The 13,447-nt window shown below is 36.1% G+C and overlaps 1 protein-coding gene across 2 annotated transcripts in view; it reads right to left on the reverse strand.

Annotated features, from left to right (window-relative positions):
- Positions 1-714: 714 nt before the first annotated feature.
- Positions 715-13,447, reverse strand: part of LOC127859968 (F-box/LRR-repeat protein 7-like) — a 62,605-nt gene continuing 49,872 nt past the window's right edge. For both annotated transcript variants that reach the window (XM_052397625.1, XM_052397626.1), the window contains exons 2-3: positions 4,014-4,910; positions 715-2,413 (exon numbers count right to left, since the gene is read on the reverse strand). In XM_052397625.1, coding sequence (XP_052253585.1) covers positions 1,683-2,413; positions 4,014-4,910 — 1,628 coding nt within the window. In that variant the 3' untranslated portion in view covers positions 715-1,682. The remainder of the gene's footprint in view (positions 2,414-4,013; positions 4,911-13,447) is intronic.

Genomic DNA, 13,447 nt, shown 5'->3' on the forward strand with positions numbered 1-13,447 from the left:
TTTATGTGAGGACATGGGATGTTTCCCAGCACTCCCTCTTAATTAATGTACTTTACCCACTTAAGTTTAGACGCATGTTGAATCATACCTGCAATTTCCGGCTTTTTTATGAAAGATTTCAAAATTAGTTTGTTATTGTGCTGTTTGGGGAAACCGTAATCCGGAGGAAAACCCACCTGACAAACAATCAAACTCACATGCTGCCGGGACCGGGTACTGGACCCGGGTCGCCTTGGTGAGAAGTGCGTGTACCAACCACTGCGCTTACCGGACAGCCGAATTGATGGAGTCACCGAAAATTATCTTATATTATTTTTATATAAAATATTTACGGCCCGCGTTTTGTTCTTATCGCTTACGTGTTTATCCCTTGTCGTTTAGGTCCGAAAATGTCCGTGTAGTAAATGACGTGTAGGTCCGTTTTTATGCGGGGCTATCCGTTTCTCTTCCGTGTCGGTCCGGGACAGTCCGTGTGGGCGCCGTGTTGATTGCCTGTTTGTGCCGGGAGTAAAAGTAACGTTAACATTTTGAACACAATTTGAATCTATCTTTCCATAGAGGCCACATGAAACATGTCAAATACAAGACATGGCTTGTAATTTGAGTGGACATTGAAGTGTGCTCACAATCAAAGTGACAACAAATAAGGATATCCATTGTATGTTTTTTCCTCTTGAAAGGGGTGGGGGGGGTGTCAAGTAAAAGAAGCTTGACGTTGTTTGTGATTTTTTATTATTACTTTTATAAGTAGATTGCATAATTTTGGAATGTATAAATCTATAACATAAACAAACGAATTTATACATGAACAAATTCACTCTGAATGGCTTTCTATATTCAATAATATCGCAAGTAGTTCAGAATAAAGTATGCATACTGTTATACATATCTAACACATTAAAAAAGTGGTTCATTCTTATGTTTAAATTAACACGAGTGTTTGTTCTAGCACTAAAGAGCTTGAAAAAAACCATAACTTGTACACTTAAGATACAAACTTTTAACGAGTTGCTTCCCATGTGTCAACACAAATGTAGGAAAATACAGGCTAAACTGCGCGTGGTGTATTAAAATTATCATTTAACTGATATTTATCATTAATAACTCTTAAAGATGTCTATTTTACTTAACGAGAATAAAACATTCAGTAAAAATACATATTTGATAATCATTTGTTTGAAATATCTGAAAATGTAATTTACAATGATAGCTCAACAACAAAAATAAACAATAAAAACATGTTCGAACACAGATCCTTCATTAATATGTTGGCACTAATACTGCTTATGTATAAACCCGGATTAAGTCCTGGGCTTTGAGCGCTGGCTTATCCGGATTATGAAAAAAACTTTGAAAACAATCCCTTGCTTAATTACATTTTAAATTCAAAATCTGTGCTTATTTTGCAAATATTGACTCTTATAAAGATCTTAAACTAATACATATGTCTTCGCGTTCGCATACGTTCAAAATTGTAAATCATAAACAAGTCATTATTTGATGATGGTGTGTATTCTGAGAGAAAAAAATCTCGTCCTTTATTGATAATAAGGATGTTTACAAAAACAATTTATCATTTTAAATAGTAAAGGTAAAGCAATCTTCATACACCTGTTAACATCCCATCTGTCAGTGCCTAGCGTTCAAAGCCCATGGTCGTTTCCATAGCAACGTCACTGCGATCAACAGAATCCCGGGTTCGTGTGCTCAATCAAACACCTCTTACAGTGCTTCTTAACCGTCCTATACGCTTCCAGCGTCACGTGACAATCCTGGATGTTCAGCTGCTGCAACTTTGTGCAGTGTTGAGCAATAGTGATGATACCCAGGTCAGTGATGGCGTCACAAGACTTGACGCTGAGTCTACGTAACTGCCCACAGTACGCTAACGCCACCAAGCCCTCATCGGTGACGTCACATTTCCCGATGTCTAACGATTTCAAACGTGTCAGATTTCTAGCTATCGTGTCTAATGAATCGTCAGAGACCGCCTCGCAGCCGCGCGCGTTCAGATAGCGCAACTTCCGGCAGCCGCGGGCGATCTGAATGATCGCAACGTCTGAAACTTTCTCGCACTTCGCGACACTAAGATATCTCAAGTTGTCCCCTAGCTTAGAAATCTCACTAGCGCCATAATCAGTGAGACGCTTGCAGTCGCTTACACTAAGCTCCCGGATGTTCGGACAGTTATCACAGACAGCCTGGACGCCTTGATCCCCGATGCGCGCGCATTTCCGAAGGAAGAGGTACTGGAGTTGCGTGCAGTAAGAGGAAATAGTGACCAAGCCGGCGTCGTCGAGCGCCGAGCACTCGCTCATGTCAAGGTAGCGGAAGTAGATCTGTCGAAGATGTGGTGCCGTCGCCGCCGCTAGGAGCTTGTCTGTCAACCGGATACACGTCACGCAAGGGCAACCTGTAGCGATAAATCATTTCGTTTATCGGCAAAAAGGCCTTTAGCTTGTTTATTCTTATCGTACCTCGTACAGAATACACGTTTCTTCATTTGCTAAGCCAGGGCACATGCTGTATTCAATATAAAGCCGTGAGCTTTTCATATGAGGCCAGTAAGGTTTAATGACGTAACGGAAGTAACAAGGTGACATTATTTAATACAATTGATTTAACTGTATTTTTTCTCTTAAAACGCTGATGCTAGAGGAAGAATGGTGCTCGGTAAGATTGTATCGTTACGGTTGACTTTATACCGAGCTCGTTAATTTAGTAAATTTTCTTTGGGCTCGACGCTACGCTCTCGGCCATTATTACTTTACTTACGTGGTAGAACGCCGTATGTAATGTCTGTCAAATGCCGTGTTATTAATTATATAAAATAGTGTGTGTTTATTTCAATGTTCTAACACAAGTTTTATCAAGCTAGGCGCGTTCAAAGAAAACTGGGCTTAATTCATGCAAGTAAAGTGTCGTCCCAGATTAGCATGCACAGAAAGCTCAGGCTAATCAGGGTCGATTCTTGCTGCTAGACTGAATATTCGTTTATGAGAGACAACCTTTAACCGAAAAAATGCCGTCGTAATGGCGGAGAGTGTCTTCCCTGATCACACTGTGCACACTATGCAAGTCAATCTGGGACGACACTTTACGCTGGTGCATAAAAAACGATTCCCAAAAGGCAAAAATAGACCTAAAATCAATCGTTCTCGAAATTAAACTCCGTTAACTTTCATAAAATGTATTGTAAATACTTCATTTGGCAAGATAGATCATGAAATTCTGCTGTCACATTTACTATCGTCAATTGCTTTCAATGTTAACATAAAATTTGAATCAGACGGTGTTATCAGAGTGTGATATATGTAACTCTGCATGTCATTAATTATGCTCTAAAATAGAATTAATCCGATAGGGAGGCGGAAAACTACAACGGGCGAGGCATGGTATGGTATTGCGCAAGGGGGGGTTAGAGGGTTAGGGTTAGGGTTTGGGTTAGTGTTAGGGGTCGGGTTAGGGTTTGGGTTAGCCTAAACCCAACCCTAACCCTAACCCGACCCCTAATCCTAACCCTTACCCTAACCCTTTTTTTGGGTTATCACCCCTGACCATGCCTCGCCCGTTGTAGTTTTCCGCCTCCCTATCCGATATCACATGTGTTATGCCATACTTTTGTCGGAAATGTACTTGCATTACAAATACTAATTGAAGCTTGTATTTCCTTTATTTTATATAAAATTATGTTAATCGACTTTCAGATCATATCAACTGTATACTGTTCTTGCTTTTATAATTTTTACGGACCAATGGAAATAAAATCTAACATATTTAACGTTAATTTATATTTATTTTTTATATGGATTTAACTACTACAAACTGCAAATAAATAAATAAGTGAAAACAAAGAATATTGTTTCACGCTCTTGTTAATTACTATTCACATTACCAGTTACCCGAAACTAGAAACACATTGAAAACACGAGTCCCAAAACAACTAGAGTTTAAGTGATGCTAAAGATACAAAAATAAACGGTCACAAAAAGCTGTTTAAACAATATACCAACCTGTGACGTCGAGGTACTCCAGATTGACGCAGTACGACGCCACCTCAAACAAGGCTGTGTTCGTGACGTTAGCACAGCCCTGAATTTCTAAATGTCTTAGTTCCGGGCAGCTTTTTGCGATGGCGTGCACGCCTTTATCTGTCAGTTTCTCACACCCGTTCAGATTAATCCTTTCCACTATCACACAGACGGTTGGCGTGTTGTAACTCAAGCGTTTCGTGAGGTACTTCAGCGCACGGTCGATGTGCACTTTACTGTTGTTTATCACAATTTTCTTCCATAGCAGAGGGTCCCAGGCGAGTTGGTACCACCGCTTGCACACACAAGAACACCGGCATAGTTGGTCCGTTGGCAAGTTAGAGAAGACTCTCACGATGACGTCATCTGTCATCAGGTCGAACGGCGATGGGCGAACTTTTGACTTACATTTACCGGACGTAAGCATGAGTTTGTCCGTGTCTTGTAAATCACTGTTGCTATGAATGAACTGTTTTTGCTTCTGCAGCTGTATATGATACTCGTACGAGGGCGGGGCACCCGTCGGAATGACATGTGTGGGAGGGTAGTCAGAACCGACGCTGCTAGAATCCGAAGACATGGGAGCGCGGTCCCGATTGTTCCGGTTCTGTTGGGCGACCTTAGCACCATGCGTGTATGCCCAGGGAAACTTCCCGTCGCCCTGTCGTTTTTTGATGTACGCCGGACGCTCAACGGACACAGAGGAATCCGAAAACTGGCGGTCGAACGACGAGTCGGAGAATCGTTGGTCCGCGGAAGACATGGACGAGTTGTCTCCCTTGAAAGTGGACATCCTCGTCGCTGATTGGTTGTGTGAGCTTGTGACGTCAGAAGCTATCCCGGAGGAAGAGTCATGGCTGTGCTCCGCGATTAACGGATCTGAAGTTATAAACACGTTACGTTGTAATTGATGTAAACAGAACGAAAACCAACAGCGCATACGCTGTGATATGTATTATCACAGTATAAGAAAAGAACATATAGAATGCTGGATTTGGTCGTAAAACTGCATTAAACGTAGAATGATTTATATATTTTAATGCGAAGTATAGCAGCGTAAAAATACAAAAAAATGGCGTATAGAGTTTGAACTAAATTGTTTATGTCAATTGAGACGAACAAAGCGTGTTTGTGTTTCAAAACTTTTTCAACAAGTCCCTTGTACTGTGCATAAGAAACATTAAGGATTTTAATATTGAAAATGAAACAAAAATCAATCTTAAAAATAAATGTGTACAGTTTTCAACTTATATGTAGTGTTACCGTAATGGTAATAAATCCACTCTTCGATTTGCATGTTTGCACCAGATTCACATTCAACTAATAATATCGAAACTTCCTAAAATGCAGCACAATACTTAGGTATCACATTTAATTTCACCGAAAATTAAGAGGGTGACATATCGAATATATGTCCGCTATAAACTTCAAACATATCTCGATCTATAGTCACTGACAAGACTTTCATAATTTCTTAATGCCCACCCAAATCTAACCCGTTATCAAATGTCAGACAAATTCGATAATCATCGGTCCAGATAATACGCCATTTAAGAATCGTAATGTTTTCTCTAACGCGCCATTGAATTAAAGATTTCCGGCTCAATAGAGATTCCATATCGAATGACGGAATACGAGGAAATGATATGTTTTACCCGATTGGAGTTATTAATATTTGCAACCAAATAATTATGCTCAATTTGTCCTCGTAATAGATTTTTTAGACCTATAAAATGTCGGTCTTTGAATGTCGGACCATCAACAGCATTTCACCACATTTAAATTTATCTTTTACAAATTAAAAATGCACTTTATAGTAAATGTGACACCGCGCGAGTGAAGAAATAAATATTAAATTGCGTGTGAATGGCAAACGTTAATATTAAATTCCGTTTTTTTTTTAAAGTTGTAATTAAATATGAATATTTGTATTACTGTTTATGTTATTTTTGCTGGTGATTGTATATTTGTTTTGTTGCTGATGATGCCGTTGTTCACGCTCTAATTCAGTCTATTTCGTATAACATCACACAAAGACAGATAACGTGAATTTTAAAAAGTAAAAGTCTTAAAATGTGTCTTGTTCTGAGAAAATTGGCCTTAATACATGTGCGTTAAGTGTCATCCCAGATTGGCCTGTGCAGTCCGCACAGGCTAATCAGGGACGACACTTTTCGCTTTTATGGTATTTTTAGTTTCAAGGAAGTCCCTCCTTACCGAAAGTTCAGTTTAGGCGGAAAGTGTCGTCCCTGCACAGGCTAATCTGTGACGACACTTTACGCACATGCATTATGCCCAGTTTTCTCAAATCGCGACTCATTTATTCGTCACTTAAATCGAACAGCACAATAAACGTTAGTACAAACATAACGAAGGCACAAACTTGACACATGCATTTCAATTGCTGCAAAATAAATTTAACCAAATAGTAAATTTATCTCGTGTTATTTTCTTACACGTGTACTGTTGTGGCAAAAGCAGATAAAAAACACGAAGTCCACAGCAAAATGGCGTTTTACTAATTATGTAATAATGATCACCAACGAGTTATTATGCGGATATATTGTGCACTAAATAAGTCCGATGATAAGTGAACATTTAAAAGCAAATTTGACGGGCTTTGTGTATTATCAACTGCAATTAGCTAAATTAACGGCTCATTACGCGCATTAGGATATCGATAGAAAAGTAATAAAGACTTTAAAATTCCATAATTTGGCCAATTATCTAAATTATAATACTTGAGTCAAGCTGATATTTGACAAGATACTTTTGTCAACGACTGTCAACAGTTAACATCAGACTTTCTTATTCATCTTAATGCCTATTCCACTGACTTAAGTGACATGACAACGCGCACAACAAGTACTCTTACACTGACTTCAGTGACATGACAACGCGCACAACAAGTACTCTTACATTGACTTAAGCGGCTTGACAACGCGAACAACAAGTACTCTTACACTGACTTAAGTGACATGACAACGCGCACAACAAGTACTCTTACACTGACTTAAGCGACATGACAACGCGCACAACAAGTACTCTTACACTGACTTAAGCGGCATGACAACGCGCACAACAAGTACTCTTACACTGACTTAAGCGGCATGACAACGCGAACAACAAGTACTCTTACACTGACTTAAGTGACATGACAACGCGCACAACAAGTACTCTTACACTGACTTAAGCGGCATGACAACGCGCACAACAAGTACTCTTACACTGACTTAAGCGGCATGACAACGCGCACAAGTACTCTTAGAAAAAGAAGGAGAGGTCGAAGAAAAACGCAGAAGAGGAGAAGAAGGAGGATGATGATGAGAAGAAGGAGAAGGAGGAGGAGTTGGAGGAGGAGTTGGAGGAGTGATTCTTATAATTAAGCCATTGAAAAGTTTCAGAACAGATTTAATGGGTCGTATCTACAGCTTAACTGTATTGTTGTAAATCATACAACTATTAAAACCCATAGTTACGCCGAAACATTATTTTTCCTGCATCTAAGTTCTTTACCGCTTTTTAATTATGAATAATTTATCACGTATTAGCTGACAGCAAGTATTTGTGTGTATTTAAATTCTAGTACATTATAACAGAACGGATAATAGGAAAAGAATACATGATCACAAAATATGATATATGATTATTAATCATATGAAATCTGATTTGGGATAATTAATCATTTAATTCAACTCGCTTTATTTCCTTACGTAGCATAATCAATTTTAGTTTTGTTGTAACCGTAATAATGCACAATCATTCGGAAACGGACGTTTATAAAAGCCATTTGAAATATGCATTAGTTGCAATGATAAGACATTTAACGTAGAAAATAACGGATTCCTTTTAAAGAAAACAACACTATATAAAACCGAGTGCTATATAGATTCATATGTATATTTGCACGTTGTTATCTTCCAATTGAAACTGTAAATTATTTAAAATACTCTTTTATAGACAAAATGTATTCTGAACCGTTATACCGTCTTCTTAGTTGATAACGTAAACTTATACAAAAAAGTTGATATATTTACTATGTAGCATTTCACTTATTAATCGGTGATTAATGATTTGGTTTGTTGTGTCGTTGTGTTGAATGTTGTCAAAATGAACTCGATAAGACGAGTTAAACACAACACTTATTCGTGATACAATAGTTCAAGCGCACAATTTCAACGTACCGTTATTTAAAACACATCAACCCTTTGTTTTGTACTGAAATACGATGAAGAAAAGTCTACTTACTGTGGTAAAGGTCTATAGAATATCTCATTTCTTTTATAAATCCCAAATGTTGCCTACTATTTGCGAATCCTTATTCTAATCCAGTCCTTTTGAAATATGTTTTGTAACTGAGTACAATTTAAACAAAATCGAGTCTCGCTTTCATTTGAAGCTCCAATTATCCCAAAAATAACTCAGTACCGTTTATTATAGCAATGATAATGATCGCACACCCTGAAATATGAAAGGTTTTCTCAATGAGTCAAGATAATAATATAAGGCTTGTAATTGGTCAATTTTACCCGCGATTGTTCATCAAGATAGGAGCCTCGTTTTTGTTACTATAAACGGCAAGACAAATACAGCACGTTTCTATAATAAACTGCCACCGGTATGTCAATATTTTCATTAATAGTCAACAAAATGTATTTACACTGGATTAGCATTCTTAACAGAAATGGACGTTTGGTATACAAAGAAACTTCAAAAGAATTTTACTTCTTTGGTTGTTCCAACATCGATGAATACGTTGACAAACACGACAAATATGCCGAGATTCGATTCAAATAATTGTCAAAATAGGCGACATAATGAAAGGGAAATGAAAATGTTTTTATTGAGTAACACCGCGAAATATACATATTTCGGTTTGCTGGTTTCAATTTAGATTGTCATGGCTGATTAACTAAAGTGTTTTCACTTGTGTGGGTTACGGCGATGTCAAATATATGAAACACGAGGCTGTAATAAAATATTTATAAAACATTCAATATTGTGTCTATGAACTGATATTTATAGCTAAGACATTTGAGCATCCATATTTCATGTAATTGCACTTGTAAGACATCGGCTTTATGAAAATAGACGTTTACAACAATGACTTTGTTCGTGTGTATTTGAAGTAGTAGTAAATGTAAAAATAGTAGTCCAATTCGTGCATAAGTATAGTAATACATTTTAATAACAGTAGTTCTGATAGTAATAGTTTTTGTTGCAGTAGTAACAGTAGCTGTAGTTGTAGTAGAAGTAGTAGTACTAATAATGATAATAGTTGTTGTTCTAGTAGAAAAAGTATAAGAAGTAATCGATCAATATGAGTAGTTGTAGTAGCCGTCGTTGAACTATACGTGTCAGCAGCACAATCAGTAGTATTAGCAAATAATTTAAGAATCTGCGAATGAAGAAGAGGTTCTTTTTAACACAAAATTGAAACATATCCTGTATATAAAAGCCACACCAGTCTGATTGAGTTGCCTGTAATTAATATTTGGTTGAGTGTTGAAATGTGCTGTAATTACACCCGTAAAGGTCACGTTACTTGTATAGGGGTTACGATACACTATATGGGCGGTGAATATTGGGTTTCTATAACTTTCAAAACCCAAACGCGCTGGAACGGAACAAACACATAACCAGTCACGCAACTGAACGCCTTGAATACAACTTGAAAAGTATAAGCCAACATAGCAAATGATTTATCTGCGTCTATCACTACGGAAATATAATGTCTAATCGTTTGTTGATCATGTTTCGTAAATACTAAAAAAACAGGCCTTTTTCTGAATGTCGATTTGGGAGAAAAGTACGTGCAATCGGGAATGCTTGGTTCAGATAATTGGAAAATATGGAAAAATAAATACCATATACCATCATTGATTTCATAAGTGGTTGTCCCTTAAGCTCTTATGTATTTTATGTTTTTAAAGCAGTTGTATTAAAGAGTTTTTAGAGTTGAGAAATCACAAAGTCTTACGACTGGGTCTATTTTTCTACGAAATGGGAAAAAGCCATACTTTGCTTTGGGAAAGGATCGGATATTCTGAACCATTCGAACAGTAGAAAGTGGCCTGAATATTTTCAGCATTGTTTGTTGATTCTTTTTGAAGTAAACATACAATTTTCCATATATAAATGTATAGTTTATTTGTCTTTTACATTTTTTTCTTTATTATATTCATATCACGCATGAAATATTCTCCAAGTATCCAACAGAAAACGACTTTTGTCAATTTCGACGACATCAGAAATAAAAGCTCAACCGTAATAAATGCGTATGAAGCAAAAATAGTGTTTTAAGATGGTTTATTTACATACATGATCTATTATCAAATATTCAAGCTCAAGCAATTCTTACGTTAACACTAATATTTTACCACCACGGTGCCAGTTAGGAAGGTATTTTTCGCATAGTTGACTTTGATTTAAACAATTACACGCATGGTTATCAAAATAACAAACAGACTTATTTAAAACGCAAAAACACATTGGTCAATAAATTAGATACTTCGATGTCTACCTAGTTCAACGTTCAACTTTGTGTTCATAATTATGGTATAATTATGTTTGAAATTGAATTAATTATTGCATATGTTATAGTGATTTATAATATTAACTACGCTACCATTCTACCAAAATACAATGGTAAATAATAAAAAAATCAGCATATACGCATGTGGAAATAAGACACAAAGGAAGTGCGCGAGACTTCTACCAATAATGAAAGGTGTGCATGATGGCGTCAGAAAAAAAATTAACCGACGAGGCGGCGGTAATAGAAAACCCATTTTGTAGACACATTATCCCTTAATGTTATAATCGCTGAATTAGTCGAAGTACAAACAGAAGCAAGAATGGCCCATTATTACATTGAAATGAAAAATGTAATTTTCCGATTATCTTTTAATGCGGAATGTTTACTTTAAAGTTTTCGACGAAGCCAACGTGGTAATTTCTTTAGCTGAAATTTTTCCACACTTGAATTACTAACCGTAAATATAAATAGACTGAACAAGGGGTATTTGCAGTGGAACATCGTGAATAGAAGTATTAAAATGTATGACAAATAGACCCACTGCTATTACTCCTGTCAGTTATTTTGAATAAAACCAATCCAGTTATTACTATTATCACCGAAATAAGTTTATTTTTAATACTTTTTCAGTATAATTTTTTTAACGCAATGAAAGTAAATATCACACTTAAGCTAGGCGTTTTTACTTACTTTTAAGAGAACGTTTTTATACTGCCCATGTGATTTTTAAGTTTGTCTGTATTCCAGGGACCGGTTTTTTTGTGGTTTATGTTTGCAGTTTTATTTATTATTCAACAGATAAACACAAAAATGTCAAATCAAGTTGGTAGGTAAAAACGACAATTCTACAGTATTAATAAAAATGAAAAAAAGACGAGTCTACATGGAAAAGGACGTGCCAAAAGTTATGTAAGACTATCATAAAGAAAAAAAATACTTTCATAATAAACGCATCGTATGGAAAATAATTCCACGGGAAAAGCCTTAAAAACGAAGGTATGTCGATAGTGATTTTAATAAGCGGATATTTTATTTAAAATAACTCATCTTGAAGGTAAGATATGTTGAATCTAAACTTCTTTGCATAATAATCTCAGAATCACATTGAAAGCCGCAGGAAATCGGGAGAGAACTGGTGCTTAGCCGCAGTTCGGGTAGATCTATGAACACGGCTTGGGATTGAACTCGGACCTCAAACAGTCAAGGGTGACACCATGTTCATTATACTACGGCATCCAAATAATAGTGCATTTGAACAAAACATATTCATTTACATACCAAAAAACACTCGAATTTCTGAATGAAGCGTTTGTAAAGAATAACTGTCAATGTGTTCCGATGACAATATCATTAAATTGACTTGCAAACAAATGAAACTAAACGTTTAAAAAAAATCTCAGCATTAAGGAGATTTATCTAATAATACTTATACAAGGCAAAGGAATCAACCAAGCATTTTTCCGTAAATTATGTAGCACCTGCAATTGAAAACTTACAGGGGCCTTTTTTACAGATTTTGGCATGTTTGAAGTTTGTCATTAAATGCTTTATATTGATAAATGTAAAAATTGGGTCTAAAAATCTCCAGTTAAAAAACAAGAATACAATTAAAGAATTTACATAAAAAAAGTAACCCACAACGGGGCTCGAACCACTGACCCCTGGAGCCATGATGCAAAAGTCTACCGCTCTATCCACTAGACCATCCGCTCTTATACCATTTCCGTTGTATTTTTTACATAATATATGCAATCCTCGTAGTATCAAAAAAATACAACGTCAACAACAGAATTCTCCAAATTATTCAATCGTTTCGCGTTGCAACGCTTTATAATTTTCAGGTTTTTAAATCGTCAAAAGATGCACATAATGGATATTTTAGAGCATGGTAAATGTTCAGTATTACTGTTTCCTCACAAATATCATAACTTCAAGAAAAATTTGCGAATCTAAGACAATTTTTTTTCTATTTTGTCAATTTACCAAAGCGTGAAAAGGCCCCTTTAATAATTAAACAGTGTAAGCTTACAATATATACTTCTTTGCTAACAGCATTTATTTGTTGACGAGATACCAGTTTGAATACGTTTGACAATGGCAAAATATGAGTCAAGATACATTTCTATGACACAAATACAAGAGGGTAGTATGATCAGGTTTGTGAAAAGAGCGCATTTATCATTTTTTATTATATACATCACAAATTAAAATATAAAGCAAATGTAATAATCAAAGTCATTTGAATGGGTAAGGTCCCATTATGGTATTTCTTTGAGATGGATTTGCAGTTAAGAACACAAAATTCGATTGAACGAGATGAACATAAAGCCTTTAATCTTTGTCTAGGTTTATTTGAACCTATTTAAATGTGTGCGGGGTATTGAAACCCGGGTTATGAAGCCCAGAAATTATTCGGTGTAAACAAACGCGCATTAAAACTGGGTGAAGGGTAAGTGAGAAAAAAGTTGAACTGAAACCCCGCTTGAAATTGCTATAAACGTTAATAAAGAAAACAATAAAACACTTATTAAAACTTAGCTGGTGGTCAGATGATAAAAATAGCTAATTATTATGTCATTAGGGGTAAATACATTCCGACATATCAAAACTTATTGAAAAAAGAACGCTGGCTTGAAATCATCAAATAATGGTATACGAGAAGTATGATATATTTCTGCTTTAAATGTGAATTTTCGCAGAGAGTATTCTATTTCCGCAACGTATCCTCCCTTTGTGTTGGTTCGTCTAGATTTGTTCAACATGTGTGTACAAACTTGTCTACACCAATTACATGCTTTGTTTTACAAATTATTAATCTTTCACGTGTGAAACAATCTCTTTTGTTATTAATTAAATATTCAAACTGCTGTTTTTCAAA

Source organism: Dreissena polymorpha, chromosome 15, assembly GCF_020536995.1.
Source record: "Dreissena polymorpha isolate Duluth1 chromosome 15, UMN_Dpol_1.0, whole genome shotgun sequence".
NCBI classification, from domain to species: domain Eukaryota; kingdom Metazoa; phylum Mollusca; class Bivalvia; order Myida; family Dreissenidae; genus Dreissena; species Dreissena polymorpha.